Genomic DNA, 24,959 nt, shown 5'->3' on the forward strand with positions numbered 1-24,959 from the left:
ATAACTGTGCTTTCTCTAAGAGTAAAATTTGTATTGGCTCAGATTGCTGTGCAATGGGATTCTTTGGATTTTTCCTGCTTATGACTTGAGCACCTTGTGCATCTAAGTGAATCCATGAATTCATACTGTTTTTTATGAATATTGCTAATCTTTAAAATAACTTTCAAGAATGTTTCTCTTTTTGATTACAGCTGCTGGGAAATCAACGTTTGTAAACATTCTCAGACAGGCCAAAGAGGAATGGGAAGTGGTTCCTGAGCCTATTGCAAGATGGTGTAATATCCAGACGCAGCAAGATGAGTTTGAAGTAAGTGATGGCTTTTTCCCTCCCAGGAATTCAATTGCATTTCCGTCAAGCCAGACAATAGGAGCTAATTTTTTCTGCTCATGTTTATCTTTCTTTAAAATCAGTCTTCCAGTGCAATAGGGGTGACATTCTAGAGACAAGAGGGTAGTATCCTAATGGCCATGTGCCATATGCAGAAGGAATCCAATCCGGATTTTCTCTGTGTGACTCAGCTCTACTTCAATGTGCTCTCTAGCTCCACCTACAGTTTTTTCTTCTGCACCTGTGCCAGCAGAAGTGTGTTTGTTCTGTTCTCTCCCTTTGATTATTTTATTCAGTGTTTTTGTCCCTTTTTTCAGGATTTCTTGTGCTCAGAGCATTTATTCAGAAATGTGGTGGTGATGGGGGACTTCAACCATCCTGGGATAGACTGGAGTATTGGGCACTCAAACTGCGCAAGAGAGACAAAATTCATAGAAGTCACGAGGGACTGTTTCATGGAACAGCTGGTCAAGGAACCAACAAGGGGCGATGCCACTCTTGACCTAATCTTCAACGGACTAGGGAGGACAGCAAAGGAGGTGGCGGTATTACCCCCACTAGGTAACAGCGATCACAACATGATCCAGTGCAGGCTTGAAATTGGATCATCAAAGGGGAAAAGAACCACAACGACGGCACTCAACTTCAAAAAAGGAAATTATGATGCCATGAGAAAAATGGTGGGAAAGAAGCTCAAAAGCAACATAGGGAAGACGGAATCCGTAGAAAAGGCCTGGACCTTATTCAAGGAGACTGTGCACGAAGCACAAAGCATATGCATCCCCAAGTTCAGAAAAGGGTGCAAAAAAAATAGAACAAAAAACCCAGTGTGGATAACAAGTGCAGTAAAGAAGGCGATAAGCGACAAGAAAGCATCGTTCAGAAAATGGAAAAAAGACCAAACAGAGGAGAACCAAAAAGGGCACAAAGAACACCAGAAAGAGTGTCACCGAGTGGTTAGAAAAGCAAAAAGAGAATACGAAGAGAGACTGGCAAAGGAAGCAACAAACTTCAAGTCGTTCTTCAGATACGTCAAGGGGAAGCAACCGGCGAGAGAAGAAGTGGGACCATTGGACGATGGAGACAGAAAGGGAGTTGTAAAAGAAGAGAAAGAGATAGCTGACAGGTTAAATGAGTTCTTCACGTCAGTCTTCACGATGGAGAATATAACCACCATTCCGGAACCCGAGGAGATCGTAATAGGAGACCAAGACGATAAGCTGGTCGATTTAGAGGTAAGCCAAGAGGATGTACTCAAGCAGATCGACAGACTAAAGAGCGACAAATCGCCGGGTCCAGATGGCATTCACCCAAGGGTACTCAAGGAACTAAAAGACGTAATAGCGGAGCCACTTCGACAGATATGCAACCTATCCTTAAAAACCGGAGAGATCCCGGAGGATTGGAAAATAGCAAATGTCACGCCCATCTTCAAGAAGGTGAGCCTGACCTCAGTCCCGGGAAAGATGATGGAGGCACTGATTAAAGACAGCATCTATGAGCACATCGAAAAAAATGGGCAGCTAAAACCGAGTCAACATGGCTTCTGTAAGGGTAGGTCATGCCTCACAAACTTATTGTACTTCTTTGAGGGAGTGAACAGCCAGGTGGATAAAGGGGAATCTATAGACATCATTTACCTTGACTTCCAAAAAGCCTTCGACAAGGTGCCACACGAGAGACTGCTTAAAAAGATATGGAACCACGGGGTACAAGGGGAGGTCCACCGATGGATCAAAAACTGGCTGGCAAACAGGAAGCAGAGGGTTGGCGTAAAGGGCCACTACTCAGACTGGAAAGGGGTCACGAGCGGAGTTCCGCAGGGGTCGGTGCTGGGACCACTCTTGTTCAATATCTACATAAATGACCTAGAGGCGGGAACTAAGTGTGAAGTCATTAAATTTGCAGATGACACCAAACTATACAGCAGGGCTCAAACCAAGGAAGACTGCGAGGATCTCCAAAAGGATCTAACGCGGCTGGAAAAGTGGGCCGAAAAGTGGCAGATGAGCTTCAACGTGGGGAAATGCAAGGTCATGCACGTGGGGAAAAAGAACCCGATGTTCACATACAAAATGGGGGGAACACCACTAGGGGTTAGTAACCTGGAGAGAGACCTGGGAGTGATGGTAGACGCAACACTGAAGGCATCGGCGCAATGCGCCACAGCCTCTAGGAAAGCAAACAGAATGCTGGGTATCATTAAGAAGGGTATTACGACCAGGACGAAGGAAGTCATCATGCCGCTGTATCGTGCAATGGTACGGCCGCATCTGGAGTACTGTGTCCAGTACTGGTCGCCGTACCTCAAGAAAGACATGGCGGTACTTGAGGGAGTACAAAGAAGAGCAACCAAACTGATAAAGGGAATGGAAAATCTCCCATATTCTGACAGATTGAAGCAGTTGGGACTTTTCTCCCTGGAAAAGCGAAGACTTAGAGGAGACATGATAGAAACCTTCAAGATCCTGAAGGGCATAGAAAAAGTAGACAGGGACAGATTTTTTAAATTAAGGGGCACCACAAGTACAAGGGGGCACTTGGAGAAATTGAAAGGGGACAGGTTTAGAACAAACGCTAGGAAGTTCTTTTTCACTCAGAGGGTAGTGGACACATGGAACGCGCTTCCAGAGGCTGTTGTAGACAAGAAAACATTAAATGGTTTCAAAGAAGGTTTGGATAGATTCCTAGAAGAAAAAGGGATTGGGGGGTATAGATAGGTATAGACCATTGCTCAGACAATGGGCCTGATGGGCCGCCGCGGGAGCGGACCGCTGAGCAGGATGGACCTATGGTCTGCCTCAGCGGAGGCAACTTCTTATGTTCTTATGTTCTTATGTACCTGTATGGAGAACACACAGACTTTGGTCTGAAGCTGAGAGGCCAATCCCAGTGGGTACCTGACAGCCAGTCTGCATATGCTTCTGAGGAGTTCGGGCCATCCTTGTTTCTCCTATTGCTGGATGACATTCAACGCAGGCTGTTGGGCATACCTAGGAGACTCGGCAGTGTCCGTTGGTCCGCAAGGGTTGCGGTGCAGTTAGGCATGGAGTCTGACTGGCAGCCCGAAGATCAGTATCATAGAGGCTTTCCTAGCATGAGGCAGTGGTTCTCTGATTCCAGCTACTGTAAGAGAGCAGCGCATTTCCAGCATTTCAGTACAGGTTACAGTGAGTAAAGGCTGTCACAGCCAAGAGGTGAATTAGGGGGGGGCGGGTGTCTGAATTTTGCAGTTTTGAAGGTTTCTGCATGTTCCCCCACCTGAAAAATCCTAAAATCGCTGTTCTTACTGTTTGCTATATGAAAAATATTGCGATTTTGGCGTGAATTTCTTAGCGGCAAACATCTTGGATTTTTAGTGATCTTTTTTTTTTTTTTTTTCAGGAGCTCCCTGCTTCTCCAAAACTGCAATTTTTGCCTCCAAACTTGTTGGGATGGAATCCTTGGGCTCTCCTACTGTGGTTTCTTGCCAGGATTGCACAAATTGAGTGCTTTTGGAGCATTTTTGCGCCACGTGTTGTGTGGCACAGCCGGGAGTGGCAACAGCGCAAGGCTTAGCCTCTCCCATGATGCAGCATTTGACTAAATGCTCGGCTAGCTTGGCATGGTACCTTATTTTGTTCTCGGGGCTTGGCACGGCTGATGGTTCTGTGTGCAACCGTATTCTTCCGTCATCTCAGGGCAATTCTGCTCCCCAGGAGCCGGAGGCCTTCACGGACTTTATGGCATATCTGCAGAATGCATCTCGCTGTAGGCGTTCTTCCCTGCGCAATCCCACTCTGCCTCTGCTATGTTTCTAAGCGGTGCTGCTTCTAGGGCAATGTTTTCCTTTCAATTTGCCACCGTTTCAATGCTACCTGATCCTGTTCTGGGTGATCCTTAAGATGATGACCAGCTTGCTGGCCCTTTATGCTCCAGCACAGTGTTTCAGGGTGCAGGAGTTCAGGGGCTATGTTCTAGCTCCTTGGAGTCCTTTGGAGCGGCTTTGCTGAATCTTATGTCTGTGTCTCTACAGGAGTTGAATTTGATCTCTTAGCCGGTTCTGTCCACTTGTTCCTCCTGGCTTTGTTAAGTGCGCTCCCAGTCTTCAGTTTTTCCTTGGTACCCTGCTATGACCTTCTTAATCTCAGAGCAGTATGTCTCTCTGGAAGGAGCTCTTATGATAGCATGTACAATGTCTCACTTTTATCTGCTAGCGCAGGAGTGCCAGTGGCTTCTGGGTCAGCCTAGGGTGGATTCTGCTGGCGCAGGAGTGCCAGTTGCTTCTGGATCAGCCTAGGGTGGATTTTTGAGTTTCATAGGCGACTTCCAGCACCTCTTTTCCCAGTGCAGATGGTGTGGTACTTCAGATATGCAGGCAAGCTGAGTTTTTATTTAACCAAAACAATAACATTATAACATGTGTCTTGTATTTGCTTAAATATCCATGTTAACTGATGTGGTTAAACAAAATATCTTAAAAAAAAAAAAACTTAGCCTCTTGCACTGTGACATGTTACCTTATGCGCAGCTATGCCTCTTCTTACAGAAACGGGCCTTTTGGGACCTGATCTTGGGGGGATCCTGGTTGGAGGTGGCTCTCCGGAAGGGCACTGGGCGGGGAGGGATATCCCATTTATACTGGGCTTTGTTGTTGCGGGCAGCTCCTGCTGATCCCTATAGAGAACATTGGGAACGGGAGGTGAGAAGGGTACTGGTTCCCTCAGAGTGGGGTAGGCTCTATAGGTGTTTATTTTCAGTTCCTCTTTATGCTTCCTTAACTGGGTTTTAAATGTATTATCACTGGTATATGACCCCCCACAATGGATTTCTCTTTTTTGTTCTCAACACCAAAATGTATGATGGCGAGATTGCGGTCAGTCAGGATCTTTTCAGCATATTTGGTGGACCTGCTCCAAGGTTAAGGCATATTAGAATATGGTGGACCAGTTAATTGTCCATATCACTGGGAAACATTATCCTATCTTAATGGAATGCTGTTTGCTTAATGCTCCGGTACTGGGGTATTCCCCACAGGAGCATCAGCTGGCACTCTTTGTAGTCACGGTTGCACGGCTGGCCTTGGCTCAGTGCTGGCGCACTGCTAGGCTTCCGGATAGGCTGGATTATGTGCACCTGATATGTAAATTGACGGCAATGCATTGGATGCATATGGGACCCTATCAGAAAGTTTGGACGAGTATGTAGCTTGGCGGGCATCTTTCCACCACTCTGAGTAGTTCTGTAATAGGCGGGATATGGGTGGGTTTGGGCTGGGGGTTGGGAGGCGGAGGGTGTAATAGGTTTTGGGTAGGTTAGGGTGGAGGGGGGATTTTTACATTTTCTCTTTTATTTATCTACAGAAAATAAATAGCTACTTGATGCTGTTCCATGGGAGTGGGGTTTGGTTTTATTCAATTGCTGACTGTGTGTTAACGGAGAGATGGGATGGGGGAGGGAGGCTGGGGAATTAGGTACTTATGGATTATATGGGGTGTACAGTTTCTATTGTTGTATGTTGATGCACTTATGAATGATATATTTGGCTTGCTGTAGAGCAGTGTTCTTCAACCGCTGGTCCGCGGACCGGTGTCGGTCCGCAGAAAATTCCTGCCGGGTGTATAGCAGTGGGCGCCCCGACTGCAGTGGTGTTGGCAGGGCCGGATTAAAGGGCAAAAAGAAAGACAGAAGCCGTGGGACTTTTCCTCTTGCCTGCATCGCTATAGGCTCTGCCAATCTTGATCCCATCCCCGTCTGAAGTGACTTCCTGTTTTTGAGGGGCAGGATTGAGACCGGCAGAACTTATATCGAATAGCAGTGTAGGCAAGAGGAAAGGTCCTGCGGCTTCTGTCTTCGTTCTTGCCGTCTGATTTAGCGGGACCACAATTGAAGGTAGGGTAGGTTTTGTCTTTGTTATTGCTGCCCAGTTTAGCAGGACCAGGGTCGAAGGCAGGGCTGATAGCAATAAAGTGCTGGAAGAGTGGATCGGGGCCAGCAGCCAAGGTAGGAAATAAGAGATGCTGGATTATGAGGAGGGAAAAATGTGATATACGTGTTGTGGGAAGGGGATGGTAGACCCAGGGGGGGATTGGTGTGACAGAAGGGAGATGTTGGATCCCCTTGGGGGAGGATAGTTATTGGAACTAGGTGGGAGTTGGAAGAATAGGGACACAGAGACAGATGCTGGACCTTGCAGGGGGCAGAGAGTCATGGAAAATGCTGAACACGAGGGTGGAGTATGAAGACAGAAGTAAGATGTTGGATATGGGTAGAAGGAGTAGGGAAACAGAGGGGATATGTTGGACATGGTGAAGGGGGAAAAGGGAAACAAGGAGAAGATGCTGAATAAGGAATGGAGGGAGTAGGGTGATGGAAGGTAGCTGCTGGATTAAGATGGGGAAAAGAGGAGAGAAATGGGATGGCGAAGATGGTGGGTTGGCTGGCTGGTTCAGCAACGGGAAGAAAAAAGAACACAGGAAGATGCTGGACATGGAGGTTGTAGGGTGAAGAAAAAAAGCAGACTTGACTGAGTAGGAAGACAGGTGAGAGATGCTGGACACGGGGTAGATGCAGTAAGAAGAAAAAGGAGGTTCTGGATATTGGAATAATAGATAGAAGACAGGAAGGGACAGAAGTGGCAGATAGACTGAAGACCTTGGAAAGAAAATTAAGAAAAGACAGAAGAAAGCAGAAATTGGGATAAACATGAACAAAATGGGCAGACAATAAAGGTAGAAAAAATAATTTTATTTCTATTTTGTCATTAGAATATATCAGATTTGAACTATATATCCTGCTAGAGACATAACTGGGGATTGCAAAGTCCAGGAAGTGCTTCTTTAGCTTCCAGCTGGCTTAGGGCTCTCTCTGACCAGGGGGCACTCCCTTAACACTATTCCTGTCATGTGTGACTGCAGTATTCTGTTAGCATGATATTTCTGTGTAGCATTCTGTAATAATTTGACTTGTTCAGTTTTCTTGATAGTAGAGGGGATATATGTGAAGGGGAGGGTAGACAGGGGTTTTGTTGGTCTTTGCTCTGTATATTTGTATTTATAAAATGACAATTGTACATAATATTATTTCTTTTTATCTATAATAATAAAACCCTAAGCGCGCATGCGCACTCCTACTTGCGTGTTCCGTGATCAGTAGGTCCCTGGCAGGTGGGAGTGCGTATGCGCGCTTAGAGTTCTGTTTTCATGTAAGACAGTTCATCGTCGTTGACCCTCCCACCCGACCTTCCCACCGTGAGACAACCACAAACCTCCCGGCTCCAGCAGCGTCCGCAGCACTCTAAACTCGTTGCTTCGCGGCCTTCTACTGCCCTGATTTAAAAAAAAAAAAAGACCCTATTTATTTTTTTGAAAATCTTAATAAAAATTTCTTGGAAAATAAAATCAACAACAACTTAGACTATCAGCCAGGTCCACACATAGAAAAACTTAAAATTCTGTCTTCTATAGCTTACTCATCTTCATCTTATGTGTTGCAGTGTTTGCATTTTGTGTGCATACGTGCCTTACCCATAGCTAGAGGAACTTCATTAAAATATTCCCAAACTGGGTCTCTTTTATGGCCTGCTGCTATTATAGCTTTTTTCCTCCAAGAAGAGAATAATATGATAAACCTCAGGCTATGCATACAAAGATCCCAAGACTTGTGTAATATTCTACTCCAAAGGATACACTTTCATTTTTACTGATTGCCTCTCCGTCCTCACACTTAGCTCCGTTTCCAGATTAAACTTAGTACTTAAGAGATAAGGGATTGATTCTTTTTACATCAATTTGCAAAGGAACAATGGGGCTAAGGTCATTTTCTCAACTTCATATTTTATAAAATTTTTGCTGGGAAGAAGCAAGTTATCTCTGCATATACAAATTCACAGTTTTGAGAAATGCAACACCAAGCATCTGTGATAATTTCTTCTAGATAGAAAAATTATCCATCATATTATGAATGGATTATTGGAATTTATTTACCAAAAATGTAAACATAAATATACAGCCTCATACTATAACTTTTAGACTGTAATGTATCTTAAATAGAAGACTGTCTTTAGATAGATTTTTCCTCAAAAAAGCATTTTATATGGAAAATTCAAATTTTTTTTTAATTTTTCTAATCATTGATTTTTATCTACCCTACTTCTGATCTCAAGGTTGTAATTTATTATTCTGTTACATCAACTCCAGATTCTTTATGATAGGTCTTCAATCCAAACCCATGAACCGGATCCTGTAGAAGTGACAATCACAGCTTCCAGCACTTCCTACATTGCCAGGAATATAGAGCACCCTTCAGTTTTTTCCTTTTGCAAGCGAACCATGCAGAGGTGTTTCTGATCTGCTCTACTTTTATTTTCTTATTTTTCCTCTTTTTCAACATTCTACTTTTTAGGTGGCTTTGGTACCCTGAGACACCTTATTTAGGGGATCTCTGCCTGGGAAAGGAAGCAAGTCCCATGGAACCAGACTGTAGCTTCACAGGGCAAACCTTCAGGTGGACCTGTTGGGCCAGCCTGCTGTGTGCCGCTTCTGGGCTTAGGGTCAGTTCCCGTGGGAACAAGCTTGCCTTCTGACACCTTCAGAGGCTTAAGCGCAGGCTAAGAACCCTCAGGTTATCAGGGTGCCAGCTGTCTACTGAATGTTACATGTACAGTGCTGCATACGTCTTTCAGTGCTATAGAAATGATAAATAGTAGTAGCAGTATTTCCTGCCCCCATCACGCTGTGAGGTTTTGTGGGGGTGGAGGTCTTAGGTGAGGTTTGTCCAACTGGCAGCCTGAAGATTAGGAAGATTGGACTGGTTGGAGATGTTTCTAAGGTAGAAAATCCTTTCCCTTCACTTCTGCAACAGAGAGTGAGAAAAAAGCTGGCAGGCACTGCACAGAACTGTGAGTACATCCCCATTATTTCCTATGGGAAAATTGGGGTGGGGGGGGTCTGAAAAAGTCATTTTGGAGGGTTGCTGTGAGTAGAGTTTGTCTTCATGGGCCATTTTTAGCGTGATTTTTCTGGTGGCAACTATCAGCTTATTGATGGAAAGGTTAGTCTGTAAACTTAAAAATTTTATTTTCCACAAATTTTTGATTATGTAAAGCAGGGGTGCCCAAAAGGTCGATCGTGATCGACCAGTCGGTCCCAAAGGCAGCGTGAGTCGATGCCTTTGCATTCTCTCTGTTCCCCAACGCCACAACAGGCCAGCAGCGACTACAGAAGTGACAGACAAGCCAGCCACCCCCCCCCCCCCGATGTCAGAATTGATGTCAGGGGGAAGGCTGCTGGCCTGTTGCAGTGTCAGGAAACAGAGAGAACGTCGGCGGTGGTTTGGGGTCCTGTTCCCAGATGTCGGCGGTAGCTTGGGGGCCTGTTTCCAGACATCGGCGGTGGCTTGGGGGCCTGTTTCCAGACGACAGCCCGGGTGATGACTTGGGGAGAAAAAAAGGGGAGACGGAAAGACAGGGAGGCAGAATGGGGAGACAGAAAGAATGAAAGGGGAGGTATGGAGACAGAAAGAATGAAAGGGGGGGCATGGAGACAAAAGAAAAGAAAGGTGGGCATGGAGACAGAAAGAAAGAAAGTAAGAAAGGGGGGCAGGGAGACAGAAAGGAAGAAAGGGGAGAGGGCAGGGAGAGGGGGGAGGGAATGGAGTGTGTAGGGTGGCAGGGGGCAGGCAGGGGGAGAGAAAGAAAAAGTTGGACTCATGGAAGGACAGAGATGTTGGTTGGGGAATGGAATGAAGTCTGGAGGAGATGAAGCATGCAGGAGGCAGAATGGAGGGAAGAAATATTGCATGCACAGTCAGAAGAAGAAAGTGCAACCAGAGACTCATGAAATCACCAGACCACAAAGGTAGGAAAAATTATTTTATTTTCAATTTAGTGATCAAAATGTGTCCATTTTGAGAATTTATATCTGCTGTCTATATTTTGCACTATGGCCCCCTTATACTAAACCGCAGTAGTGGATTTTAGCGCAGGGAGCCTATGAGTGTCGAGAGCAGCGAGGGGCATTCAGCGCAGCTCCCTGCGCTAAAAACTGCTATCACGGTTTACTAAAAAGGGAGGTGGTATATTTGTCTATTTTTGTATAGTTGTCACTGAGGTGACATTGCATATTTTAAAGTCATCTGCCTTGACTTAACATGTTCTTTCCATCTGTATTTACAAATGAAGACACAACCAACATACCGGAACCTGAGCAAATCTTCAATGTAGATTAAGCAGAAAAATTAACATCCATGGAAGTGAGCCTTGAAGACGTACGCAGGCAGATAGAAAAATTAAAAACTGACAAATCGCCGGGTCCGGATGGAATCCATCCAAGGGTTCTGAAGGAACTAAAGGAGGAATAGTGGAACTACTGCAGCAAATTTACAATCTATCCCTGAAAACAGGCGTGATCCTGGAGGATTGAAAGATAGCCATTGTTATGCCCATCTTTAAAAAGGGATCAAGAGGTGACCCTGGAAACTACAGACCGGTGAGTCTGACCTCTGTTCCAGGGAAAATGGCGGAAGCACTGATAAAAGAAAACATTGATGAACATCTTGAAAGAAACGAACTTCTGATAACCAGCAAGGGGAGATCGTGCCTAACGAACTTATTGCACTTCTTCGAAGGAATTAACAAACGGATGGACAGAGGAGACCCCATAGACATCATATATCTAGATTTCCAAAAAGCCTTTGACAGGGTACCCCATGAACGCCTACTTCGGAAACTGAAGAACCATGGGGTGGAAGGAGATGTACATAGATGGACCAGAAACTGGTTGGTGGGCAGGAAACAGAGGGTAGGAGTAAAGGGCCACTACTCAGACTGGAGGAGGGTCATGAGCAGTGTTCCCGCTAAGCTGCGCTGGCGTGCGCTGGCGCACAAAATATTACATCGCAGCGCACAAGTTTCACGTCACAGCGCACACTCGAGCGGAGGTGAGAGGAAGCGGCGGCGGTCTGCCCTGATCGCCTAAGATGCAGCAGCGGCGGCTCCTTTCATGATCCCCGTAAATTACGGGGATGCCGCCGCTGCTGCATCTTAGGCGATCAGGGCAGACCGCCGCCGCTTCCTCTCACCTCCGCTCGAGTGTGCGCTGTGACGTGAAACTTGTGCGCTGCGATGTAATATTTTGTGCGCCAGCGCACGCCAGCGCAGCTTAGCGGGAACACTGTAGTGGTGTCCCACAGGGCTCGGTGCTCAGGCCACTGCTATTTAATATATTCACAAATGATCTATAAACAGGGAAGAAGTGTGAGATAATAAAATTTGCGGACGACACCAAACTATTTAGTGGAGCTCGGACTAAAGAGGACTGCGAAGAATTGCAAAGGTCCTTGAACAAACTAGGGGAATGGGCGACGAGATGGTAGATGAAGTTCAACGTTGAGAAATGTAAAGTATTACTTGTGGGAAGCAGAAACCCGAGGTACAACTATACAATGGGAGGGATGTTATTGAATGAGAGTACCCAAGAAAGGGACTTGGGGGTAATGGTGGACATGACAATGAAGCCGACGGCACAGTGCGCAGCAGCCGCTAAGAGAGCAAATAGAATGCTAGGTATAATCAAGAAGGGTATTACTACCAGAACGAAAGAAGTTATCCTGCCGTTGTATCGGGCGATGGTGCATCCGCATCTGGAGTACTGCGTCCAATATTGGTCGCCGTACCTTAAGAAGGATATGACGTTACTCGAGAGGGTTCAGAGGAGATCGACACGTCTGATAAAAGGTATGGAAAACCTTTCATACGCTGAGAGATTGGAGAAACTGGGACTCTTTTCCCTGGAGAAGAGGAGACTTAGAGGGGATATGATAGAGATTTACAAGATCATGAAGGGCATAGAGAGAGTAGAGAGGGACAGATTCTTCAAACTTTTGAAAAATAAAAGAACAAGAGGGCATTCGTAAAAGTTGAAAGGGGACAGATGCTAGGAAGTTCTTCTTTACCCAACGTGTGGTGGACACATGGAATGCGCTTCCAGAGGACGTAATAGGGCAGAGTACGATACTGGGGTTCAAGAAAGGATTGGACAATTTCCTGCTGGAAAAGGGGATAGAGGGATATAGATAGAGGATTACTGCACAGGTCCTGGACCTGTTGGGCCACCACGTGAGCGGACTGCTGGGCACGATGGACCTCGGGTCTGACCCAGCGGAGGCATTGCTTATGTTCTTATGACCTCTTTGTAAAAAATACCAAATATAAACAATAATTAACATTTTCTGTATGAACAGTGTGCTTTGTGTTTTTAAAATTTTATTGTTGATAGATCATTTTGACTTGGTCATTTTAAAAGTAGCTCGCAAGCCAAAAAATGTGGGCACCCCTGATGTAAAGTATTTTCTTTTCTAAGCTAATTGTGACATCCCAGAACTGTACTGGTATATTTTATTGTATACCACTTTGGACCATTTTGGGCATTAAGGCCTTCTTTTACTAAGCCGCAGTAGAGGTTTCTACCATGGCCTGGAATGCTAAATGCTCCTAAGCTGCTCCACCGTAGGAGCATTGGAGCAGTGTCGAAGCTTTTAGCAATCTGGGCTGTGGTAGAAAAAACTCAATTTGTTGCATACTCTACAGCAAGCCAAATATATCATTCATAAGTGCATCAACATACAACTATAGAAACTGTACACCCCATATAATCCATAAGTACCTAATTACCCAGCCCTCCCTTCCCCCATCCCATCTTGTTTCTCCATTAGCACACAGTCAGCAGTTGAATAAAACCAAACCCCACCCCACCCCCACGGAACAGCATCAAGAAGCTATTTATTTTCTGTAGATAAAGACAAGAGAAAATGCAAAAATCCCCCCCACCCTAACCCACCCAAAACCTATTACACCCTCCGCCTCCCAACCTCTAGCCCAAACCCACCCAGATCCCGACTATTACAGAACTACCCAGAGTGGTGGAAAGATGTCAGCCAAGCTACATAGCTCGTCCAAACTTTCTGATAGGGTTCCATATGCATCTGACGCATTGCCATCAATTTACACATCAGGTGCACATAATCCAACCTATCCAGGAGACAGCGCCTATCCGGAAGCCTAGCAGTGCTTAGCCTAGCTGTGGCTTAGTAAAAGTGATCTATAAAAGTCTAGATTAGATATTGGAGTTTGAAATGATGTTACACTTATTGTAAGTTTTTTAAAATGAATAAAGAATTGAAAAAAAGATTACTGCATGTTAATTTTTGCATCTGTTGCAAAATAAGTGCAAAACTTTACCACACTTGAATAAACACACTCCTTAATATTTTGGTCAGACTATTATAAGGGTTCTCTTCCTTATTTATTCTTTTCCCAGTTTCCACTTTCTTTTAAAGACAAAACTTCTGGGTCCATTATTCAAAAATGCAAATGGAAATTACAGCAGCACCTGTTATCCAGGAAGTGCTGCTGACTGGGATGTTCAGTGCTACTATCCAAATATAGGAAAACCAAACAAAACTTTTTACCAACCAAGAGACCCAACACGGTTTTTTATTACTGCATTTTATCTTTGGTACAATAAATTCTTGCCTGCATCGTGTACATTGTCTGCAGTTTTTGTTTGGTTTTCCTGTTTTGGTGGTTTTTCTGCAGATTCGGTTGGATTTCTTTTTTCGTTACTATCCAAATATAGCCTCTGAATAACCCTTCAGACTGCCTCTTCATTATGCAAATAAAAGGTAATTATATAAATGGGTGCTGACATTTAAGCACCATGATGCTATACGGTGAGAGCCTATTCTATAATGGCATCTGAGCACCCAGATTCTGAGAGTACTGATGTCTTTTAATATACAGTATGTGCACACAATTAAACCAGCTGTAGACCTGTTGTAATTAAGGGCAGATAAATGTGGCATGAACTTGAGGAACATTTACAGTATTCTGTGTGTAAGGGGAGAGACTCACTATGCCCCTTTTGTGTGAATGCTTCTCCTGCAGTTATGAGCTGTGGCACTTACAAGCACCCTTATAGAATAGCACATAGGTGCTATGATGACACATTCACGGTTAAAGGGTACACCTACTATGAAAATGCTGGCATTCTGCATATTTACGTGTGCTAGAGGTGCATAAATTAGGGACCACCCTGGTGCTATCCTCTGATCCTGTAACTCTGTGTCCTCGGCTTATCCAGGAAATGGTAATAGTCTGATATTCAGATAATTTAGGACAGGTACCCTTATTCAGTTCTGGCCCCTATCTGGATAGTGGCACTAAATTTCTTTTGACTGCATTAGCTGGGGTGGGTGTATTTGATCTTTTTTTTAAAGATTACTATGAGGACTTGGTAATGACCTGCGACTTCTGTGCCCATGGAGGCAAGTACCGTAGTTTGATTTGCTTACAATCCATCTCTAGTGCTCTCTTTCTTTTATTCCCTAGGGTAGATATATATAGTTGTAATCATAAGTTTACATTCCCCTGGCAGAATTTGTCTTATGAACATAAGAATTGCCGCTGTTGGGTCTGACCAGTGGTCCATCGTGCCCAGCAGTCCGCTCACACGGCGGCCCTTAGGTCAAAGACCAGTGCTCTAACTGAGACCATCCATACCTGCATACGTTCCAGTTCAGCAGGAACTTGTCTAACTTTGTCTTGAATCCCTGGAGGGTGTTTTCCCCTATAACAGCCTCCGGAAGAGCGTTCCAGATTTCTACCACTCTCTGGGTGAAGAAGAACTTCCTTACGTTTGTACGGAATCTATCCCCTTTTAACTTTAGAGAGTGCCCTCTCGTTCTCCCTATCTTGGAGAGGGTGAACAACCTGTCTTTATCTACTAAGTCTATTCCCTTCATTATCTTGAATGTTTTAATCATTTCCCCTCTGTTTCCTCTTTTCAAGGGAGAAGAGGCCTACTTTCTCTAACCTCTCGCAGTACAGCAACTTCTCCAGCCCCTTAACCATTTTAGTCACTCTTCTCTGGACCCTTTTGAGTAGCACTGTGTCCTTCTTCATGTACGGCGACCAGTGCTGGACGCAGTATTCCAGGTGGGGGGGCGTATCATAGCCCGGTACAGCAGCATGATAACCTTCTCCGATCTGTTCGTGATCCCCTTCTTAATCATTCCTAGCATTGTGTTCGCCCTTTTCGCCACCATGGCGCATTGTGCGGACGGCTTCATCGACTTGTCAACCAGTACTTCCAAGTGTCTTTCCTGGGGGGTCTCTCCAAGTACCGCACCAGACATCCTGTAATCGTGTATAAGATTTTTGTTACTGACATGCATCTGTCCAGAAAAACCTAAAGTAGGAAAAAAATGTGCAAATTGAAGTTTTCCCCATGAATCTGATTGTGCTTGATCAGAAAATAATTTAAAAAAATTTTTTGGGAAACCCATCCTGGGGTCCCTCAAAGCCACTGATTACATACTGTGTTTTCTTAAAATTTGCTATTTTTGCTTAATGGAACAAATCTCTTGGTACTATAGCTATAACTTTTATGTTTTCACACTCAGCAATGATACATTGATAAAAATACATTTTATGCCCTATATGTCATGTCTGTCTATCTAAGTTAGAAGCTCTTCCGAGCAGGGACTGTCTATTAAATGTCAAAATGTACAGCGCTGCATACGCCTTTCAGCACTATATAAGTGATAAATAGTATGCAAAAAATCTAGCAGTATTTTATTAAATGAATCTCCAATGTCTAAATTTTATTGTGGTGAATTACAGAAATTTAACATAATTTCCTTAATAAACACATACTACCAATGGCATTCCAAACACTCAGCATTCAATGTCTTGCTTGAAATAGTCAAGATAAAGCCTGTAGTACTGTTTAACTCATTGCAACAAGGAATCATACTGCATTCAGTGCACCAAATGCAGCGTGAGGTCTTGTAATTAGTGAGGTTCTAAGGAATCCAACCCTTCTTTTTATAATAAGCATTTTGGACACACTAGTGTTATTTCTGTACTGATTTATTGATCTTTTTCAATAAAACAGACTTGACATAAAATGTATTTTAATCAACAGGAGCTGACAACCTCCCAGAAGAGTGGTGGAAATTTGCTTCAGATGCTGTATGAGAAGCCAGACCGCTGGTCCTTCACATTCCAGGCCTACGCTTGCATGAGCAGGATCCGAGCTCAGTTGGGTGCCTTGGATGGGAAGCTGAAGGAGGCAGAAAAGCCAGTAGTTTTTTACGAGCGATCTGTTTACAGTGACAGGTGGGTGTTACAGGTGGGGAAAAGGATTCAGTGAGTAATATCAGTTTCTCTGTGTAATAGAGCCTGAGCTAGAATGTGTGTGACCAGAAATGATTGCAGGGACCAGACCAGGACTTTGGTATGTTTTATCAGAAAATACAGGTTTTTGTGTGGTTGAGATCTTAGGAGCAATGGAGATTTGAGGCCTTTGTGCCTTGTGTGCTTGTTTTTTCATTTCTCACTTTGTTCTGTGCAGATTTCTTTTGGGAACATGCAGTTAGAATCCAGAGGCAGAATAGCGCCTCCTGAAAGGCTGTCTGCTGCCCAGCCTGAAGGCCACGAGTTCAAGGTTGTCTTGTGCATGTTAGCTGGGCAGCAGGTTAGAATTGGCTTGATTCATTTAATGAACAGCAAAAACAAGAAGACTCAAATTTCCACAAGAAGAGAAGAACAGATCCAAACAAACAAGATTGTGGAAACTCAATGTTCTCATACCTTTGGTTGAAATTTATTCAAAGTTTTCTTTATTAAAAACAATGACAACAGTAAACACTCTATCCACATGTATCATAATAGGACCCAACATGGGCTGTGTTTCGGCTAAACACGCCTTCCTCAGGGATCCAAGCTATAATGATACAGTCTTTGACAAATGTGGAGAAAAGTCATTGCCTCAGCACTGCAATTTTGCAGTCAGCATTTTGAATTCTACATTTGGATTCTCAAGGCTTTTCTCCACATTTGTCAAAGACTGTATTATTACATCTTGGATCCCTGAGGAAGGCGAGTTTAGCTGAAACACGGCCTGCCTGCTTGTCACAGTAAAGAATTGCTCAGTTTAGCATGATATTGATCAAGTGATCCCCAGCACCCAATAGCTACCTCTTATAACTCTCCTGTTTTTCTTGACAAAGCTTTCTCCAAGTATAACATCTCTTGGTTTCTATGGTGGTGTTTGACAAGTATTAAGGCTACCACAGTGGTGGGTATATTCTGAGATATTGCTTCTTTTTTACCATCCCTGGACCAAACTGAAAACTGAGTCTTCTTCACAACTCTTCTTGCTTTAATCGTATCAAACTACTTCTAATTGCTGGACATTGATTACCTTTTTCTGCTAGAATTAAGTTTAAATTCCTCACCCTTGTCTACAAGGAATTACTTTTGCCTGCTCCTGATTACTCATATAGACTTTTGGTAACTTGTTTTCTGGCTCAATCCCTTCAATCCTTCCAACTGGATTTACTGCACCCTCCTTCACATATACTTCTGCCTTTGAGGCCTTAGCCTTGGGTATTAAGGCAGTGGCAGCAGCTTCCTTTGTGGTGCACACCTGCCATAAAATGCTAAGCCAGGCTTCGACTTTGGAAGTGAGCACATACCCCCAGATGGTACTGTTGAGGGTGGATTATGTCGCAAACACCACGTATAACATGTTTAGAGTGTAGCCCACTGTAGCCCAGGACAGGGCTCAATAGCACTCCCAGTGGTTACCACAAAATAGCACACTGACGTGTGACCCAAAATGGAGTCACCCTGCAGGACTGGACTTTAAACAGAAACAAAAAATCACAGCTACAACAATTGTAGTTCATAAGAGAATAATTCCATTTTATTCACTCCTTCATGAAGGTAATTAGTTCTTCAATATAGCTGCCCAAAATTGTCAGAATGCTCTCAAACGGCAGCAAAACAAAAATACCAAAATAAGCAAGCAAATAAAACAGCACAAAATAAAGTTCTTGGCTTGCTCTCAGCATTAACTTAGTCTCAGCTGTGTCTGAGAGTTCAGCTCCCCTCAGAGCTAGTACTGACTGCTCCCAAGCAGGCAGTTTCAAAAACACAAATACAGTTCATGGCACTTATTCAGTAGCATTAGTGTCCAAAGTTCATTAAAGCCTCTGGCCAGTTCAGCTCACTGCCAGGATAGGAGAGTGTCAGGTTTTGCAAAATAAGGCCTCTAGACAGGCTTTCAAAATTCCCTCCCAGGGTGTTAGCAAAACCTCTCCCAAACAATACACACTCCCAGCTTACCAAAACACAAATAGTCCCAAACAGTCCAGAGCAAAAATCACAACTCACTATTTGCTGGTAGAGACCCAGTCTACCTGCATGGCTTCAGAAAAATCAGGAGCGAACTCTGCCAGACTTTCCTCACACTCCATGGACTGTTCTTCTGGAAATAGCAGCTCCTCAGCTTGTCCAGTCTCTAGTAGCTCCATTGGAATGGGTTTGTTGCTCCTGCTTGGCCCAGGGGACTCCCTAGGGAGAAAAGGTTTAAACCTTCTCCCTAGCTGACCTCTCTGTCTGTTCTCAACTGCAGGTTTAAATACTTTGGGGCAACGCCCTACTCTAGTTGAATCAGCAGAGTAGCTGGGACCTCTTGGGCTCCCCCGGTGGTGGCTCGGGGATGAATCACCCAACTCTTCATCACATAAATCAGGCTCCCTCTGGTGGTCACAGGACAAACTATTAGTCTCAGGATTTACATGCACCTTCCTGATTCCACCTCGGGTTTTCATTTTTACTTTTTTTCCTGAACTAACAGGGACCCTGGCAGGCATCGTGTCTGCCTGGTCACAAGAGTCATGAGCAAAGTGTCTGCTTACTCTGTTTCCACCTGCAGGATGCTTTGGATCAGACAATGGGCTGGAGATTTGGCTTCTAAAGCCACACTGAGCAAACTTCCTTTTAATAGGCAGATGCTTTTTGGCAAAGAGATGGACTATCTGATGACCAGTGTATTGGCCAGGTATCTTAAGTATTTCCCGGATAGCAAGCCACGAACACCTAGAGGGTCAAGTTGTGGTTCCTTTCAAGGCTACAGATGGCTTTGCAGTCTTTGGTGAATTTCTCTTCACAGAGTTTAGGCAGAGGTTTGGTGCCTCTGGTCGAAACCCTGCAGCAAGTACCCGTTCAACAACCAATTCCAAAAAGTCCCAGTGATGCCAAATTCCTTTCTGATCTTCCCCATATAGATGGGAGACCTGCAGAGTATCGGGAGGCCTGGGAACAGATTTGCACAGGTCAGTGGGTGCTGGACATCATTTGAGAAGGTTACAAGTTCAAATTTTTTCAGCTGCCTCGAGATTTTTTTATAGACTTCCTGGCAGGGAGGTCAGAGAAAACAGCCAGAGTACGAGCTACGGTGCAGCAGCTGTTGCAGATTCAGGTGGTAGAAGAAATACCAGTTGTCAAATCAGGCTTGGGCAGATACTCTATATTATATACTTCACTGTGCCAAAGAAAGATTCAGCCGACTGGAGGCCAATTCTGGATCTCAAGTCAGTCAATGCAGCTTTCAAAGTTCCCAAGTTCCATATGGAGACAGTGCGATCAATTATTGCCTCCATTGTTCTAGGGGAATATTTAACCTCTCTGAATCTGACAGGAGCTTACCTGCATTTCCCCATTTTTCCAGATCACAGAAAGTTTCTCAGATTCTATGTACAGAGAGATTTTCAACTCTCAGCATTCCCATTCGGTTTACCAACAGCACCACACATGTTTACCAAGGTAATGGTAGTGGCAGCACATATTTGCGCAGAGCTAGGATTCAGGTTCATCCATACTTGGATGACTGGCTCATCGGAGCTACATCCCAGGCAGAAGGTCATAAGGCAATGATGCAAGTAGTCCACCTCTTGCAGGAACTGGGCTGGATAATCAATTTCTGAAAGAGTCATCTGGATCCCTCGCAATCCCTGGAGTACTTGGGGATTGTATTCAACATGTCAGAGGGCCATGTCTTTCTTCCAGAGGCTCACAAACAAAAGTTGGGCTTCAGATTTTAGATATTCCGGTAATGCCAGCCCTCACGTCATGGCATTATCTGGTGACGACAATAGAGGTGGTACTGTGAGTAAAAGCTCTCCTCCAACTTCTCCAGAACGCATTATTGTTCCCCTGGTCACCACAGAAAGACTCTTTTTTTCAGATGCCTTTAGAGTAGACAGTGGAAGCCCATCAAAGTTTGCAATGGTGGCTAAGGCAGGAGAAACTGTCCAAAGGATTGCCTCTATGCATAGCAATGTGGTGATCCTGACTAGAGATGCCAACCTATATGGCTGGGAAGGCTACTGTGAAGGTCATCCGGCCCAGGACCAATGGGAGCCTTTACAGAGTACGTGGTCCATCAACAGACTGGAGCTGAGAGCCACTGATTGCCATTATGGGCCTTCCAAGAGATTCTGGAAGGAAAAGTAGTCTGAGTCTTCTCAGACAATACCACAGCAGTGGCTTATATCAATAAGCAAGGAGGCTCTAAGAGTGCACTTTTAAAACTGGAGGCTTATCTGTTATTTTGATGGGCAGAGAACCATCTGCTAGCCATCTTGGCAGAGCATGAGAGGAAGCATACATTGTTCAGGCTAACTTTCTCGGTCAGCAGTCACTGGATCTGGGAGAGTGATCTCTGTTCCAGGTAGCGTTTGACAAGATTGTTCAGCTCTGGGGGCGTCTGATGTTCGATATGATGGCATCAGCCCACAATCACAAGACTGCATGATACTTCAGTCGAAGATGTGAGTAGGGAAGTGCCGTTATCCCAGGATAAAATGAATTGCAACTTTAAGTTTGGAAAGTTTGCGATTACCCCGCACTGAGTATGCGCGAGTGCCTTCCTGCCCGAAGGAGGTACGCAGTCCCCTCAGATTTTTAGTTTCTGCGAAGCTAGAAAGACGCGTTTTTCAACACCTGTTGAATTTTTTTCTCTCACTTGCCTTCCTGCTCTCGCAGATTGTGACTTTTTTTTGTCACAGTTCTTTCTTTTTTCACTTTTTTATCCATATAAATTTTTTTTTTTTTTAAACCCAACCTTTTTCTCTTTTTCCATTTGCCGTTGCGGGCTTTGGGCCAGCGGGGCCTTATGGACTCTTCTCACCATTGAGTTCGACTTCTCTGCAGCGGTCTTCCCATCCATGTCTCGCCCACCGGCGGGTTTCAAAAAGTGCGGTTGCTGTGCTCGGGCTATCTCTGTCACTGACCCTCACCACTGGTGCTTGCAGTGTCTTGGACCCAAGTACCATCCTGACTCCTGCTCTCGCTGCTGTTCCCTTCAGAAGCGCACTCTTAAGAATTGTTTACTTCAACAAAAACAGCTCTTCAGTGCTGCAATGGAAGTGGATCTCATTGTATCTCCAGCACCGTCGGCGCCGACCAAGATCTCACCGACCAAGATGACACCGAGGGTGGATCCACCAACTTTGACTCTTCACCATGTCTCTAGGTAAGCTGGCTAAGAAGCCTTCCACTACCCCTTCCTGGACGCAGGTCCAAGCTGCATTGAGTCAAGTCCTGCCGACCTCGTGTAAGTCCCGCAAACGCACAGCTCCGATATCGGTGAGTACCTCCTCTTTGGCCTCATCATCCCTGGATCGTGTTGACCAGCCATCCATACCGGCCAAAAAGAAGCAAACAGTACCGGCAGTCTCCCTTAAGCAGAAGATTGCTAACCTGCTTCGGGAGGAGTTAGGAGAGCACTTTACCCTCTTGTCACCAGCTCACCTGTTGGCAAGCATGGCACCAACTCTCCAGGAACCAGTCTGGTCTGAGTTGCTCAAGGCACTGACCACTGCTACTCCACCGGTACGGACATCCTCGATGCAGGACTTGAGCATTCCACTTCGGCACCGATCCTCCTCGGCTACATCTCGAGAGGCTACTCCGGCACGGTCAGGCAAAGTCTCCCATAAATCTAAACATTTGGAGACCTCGACACTGAGCCGTCGACACCAATCCCATCATTCTCTTTTCAGAGATTCAGATTTTTGGGGGATACTGAGCCTGAAATGCCATCTACTACCGAGGAGGACTCTTCTGCTGCTGGGTCACCTCGACATTCACCTACCAGAGCCTCTTCTACTTCAGAAAAAATGGTGGACACCTGGAATGCGCTCCCAGTGGAGGTGATAGGGCAGAGTACAATATTGGGCTTCAAAAAGGGATTGGATGACTTCCTGAAGGAGAAGAGGATTGAAGGGTACAGATAGAGGGTAACTATACAGGTACTAATGAATAGGGAATAAAGAATTTAGGTTAGGGTTTACAGGTCACGAACCTGGGGGCTGCCGCGGGAGCGGACTGCTGGGCACGTTGGACCCCTGGTCTGACCCGCAGAGGCAATGCTTATTTTCTTATGTTACATCAATCGCTGGGAGCTCATTACATCGGATCTTTGGGTCCTCATCATCATTCGTCAAGGGTATATTCTTCATTTTCACACTGTTCCATCGGACCATCCTCCAAAAAGTCTGCTATAAATCTGTTGCAGTCCTCTCTTCTACTCCAGGAGGTTCAATCCCTCCTTCTCCTCAATGCCATTGAGGAAGTTCCTCCCTCTCAACACGACCAAGGATTTTACTCCCGATACTTCTTGGTTCCCAAAAAGACAGGAGGCCTGCGATCCATCCTGGATCTCCGAGCTCTCAACAAATATGTTGTCAAAGAGAAGTTTCGAATGCTCTCTCTCACCCTCCTTATCCCCTATTGGCTCAGAACGAATAGCTATGCTCTCTGGACCTCAAGGAAGCCTACACGCCTATACCAATTCATCCGGCTTCCAGAAAATACCTTCACTTTCAAATCAGTCATTGTCACTACCAGTTCTTCCGTTTGGCCCGGCATCCTCTCCCAGAGTCTTCACAAAGTGCTTAGTTGTAGTGGCAGCAGCCCTCCGATCCCACGGTCTTCAGATGTTCCCTTATCTGGACGACTGGTTGTTCAAGGCTGCTTCATCTCAGGAAGTGACCCTGGTGACAACTCACACTATTTCTTTCCTTCAAATCTTGGGCTTCAAAATCAATTTCCCAAAGTCCAACCGCCAACCAACTCAACGTCTTCAGTTCATCGGGGCTATTCTGGATACTACTCTCATTAGGGCGTTTCTTCCTCCAGATCGCCTAGCTGCCTTGCTTCATCTCTGTCAACAGATGTTTCAGCTACAAACACTCTCTGCGAGATGCATGATGGTTCTCCTAGGCCACATGGCCTCCACGGTTCATGTCATCCCACTAGCCAGATTGCATCTTCGCACTCCTCAGTGGGCCCTAGCTTCTCAGTGGTGTCAGGCGACAGATCCGCTCTCACAGCATATCTCTGTAACCTCATCTCTTCTGCAGTTGCTCCACTGGTGGATGACCTCCTCCAATCTAACCTGAGGTCTTCTTTTCCATCTTCCTTCGCATCACCTGGTACTCACAAGAGATGCTTCTACCTATGCCTGGAGAGCACACATGAGCGGCCTTCAGATGCAGGGTTATTGGACTTCCAAAGAATGCAAATTTCACATCAATTTGCTGAGCTCAGAGCGATGTATTATGCACTAAAAGCTTTTCAACATCTCCTGACCAACCAAGTTCTCCTTTGCACGGACAATCAAGTAATGATGTACTACATCAACAAGCAAGGAGGCACGGGCTCTCTTCCCCTTTGTCAACAGGCTCAAAAAATTTGGTTTTGGGCGACCACTCGCATCCTTTTTCTGAGAGCAGTCTACATACAGGGCAAACAGAATTCCTTGGCAGACAACCTCAGCAGGATTCTCTAGCCTCACAAATGGACACTCAGTTCGACAACTCTTCAGTCCATCTTTGCAAAATGGGGCACTCCTCAGGTGGACTTATTTGCAGCTCCCCACAGCCATAAGTTGCCCCGCTTCTGCTCTAGGCTTTACTTTCCTCACATTCTGGAGGCAGATGCGTTTCTTCTGGATTGGACACAACTGTTCCTCTATGCGTTCACTCCCACTCCTCTCATCCTGAAAACTCTTTTCAAACTCAAGCAGGAGTCAACCACCATGATACTCATAGCTCCTCGGTGGCCCAGACAACATTGGTACTCCTACTTCAACTCAGTACCCGGGAACCCATACCTCTTCCAATTTTTGCTACTCTACTTACACAGAATCAAGGAACTCTTCTTCATCCCAACCTGCAATCGTTACACCTGACAGCTTGGTATCTCTCGGCTGACATCATTGCATCTCTGTCAGCCTTCTGCTTTATTATTGATGCTTCCAGGAAATCGGCCACTCAACAGTGTTATCAACAAAAGTGGACTCGGTTTTCTTCCTGGTGTCTCATGGTCCAACTTCCTTGTCTTTAGAATTGGTGCTGGATTATCTTCTCCATCTCTCTGATTCTGGTCTTAAATCTACATCTATCAGAGTCCATCTCAGCACTATTACAGCTTTTCACATACCAATAGAGGGAAAGCCTCTCACTTCTCATCCATTGGTCTCCAGATTCATGAAAGGACTTTTCAATATTAAACCACCTCTCAAGCCTCCGCCTGTCGTCTGGGACCTTAATATGGTTCTTTCAGATTGATGAAGATACCATTTGAACCACTGGCAACAGCTCATCTCAAATTTCTCATCTGGAAAGTTGTTTTTCTCATCTCGCTCACTTCTGCCAGGAGGGTCAGTGAGCTACAGGCATTTGTCGCAGATCCCCCTTTCATAGTTTTTCACCATGATAAAGTGGTTCTACCGAAAGT

The 24,959-nt window shown here is 45.1% G+C and overlaps 1 protein-coding gene across 3 annotated transcripts in view; it reads left to right on the plus strand.

Annotated features, from left to right (window-relative positions):
- DCK (deoxycytidine kinase) overlaps positions 1-24,959 on the plus strand; it is a 72,703-nt gene that overhangs the window by 15,198 nt on the left and 32,546 nt on the right. For all 3 annotated transcript variants that reach the window (XM_033961145.1, XM_033961127.1, XM_033961136.1), the window contains exons 2-3: positions 192-307; positions 16,291-16,484. In XM_033961145.1, the coding sequence (XP_033817036.1) occupies positions 16,333-16,484 (152 nt within the window). In that variant the 5' untranslated portion in view covers positions 192-307; positions 16,291-16,332. The remainder of the gene's footprint in view (positions 1-191; positions 308-16,290; positions 16,485-24,959) is intronic.

Source organism: Geotrypetes seraphini, chromosome 1, assembly GCF_902459505.1.
Source record: "Geotrypetes seraphini chromosome 1, aGeoSer1.1, whole genome shotgun sequence".
In the NCBI taxonomy this organism is placed as follows: Eukaryota; Metazoa; Chordata; class Amphibia; order Gymnophiona; family Dermophiidae; genus Geotrypetes; species Geotrypetes seraphini.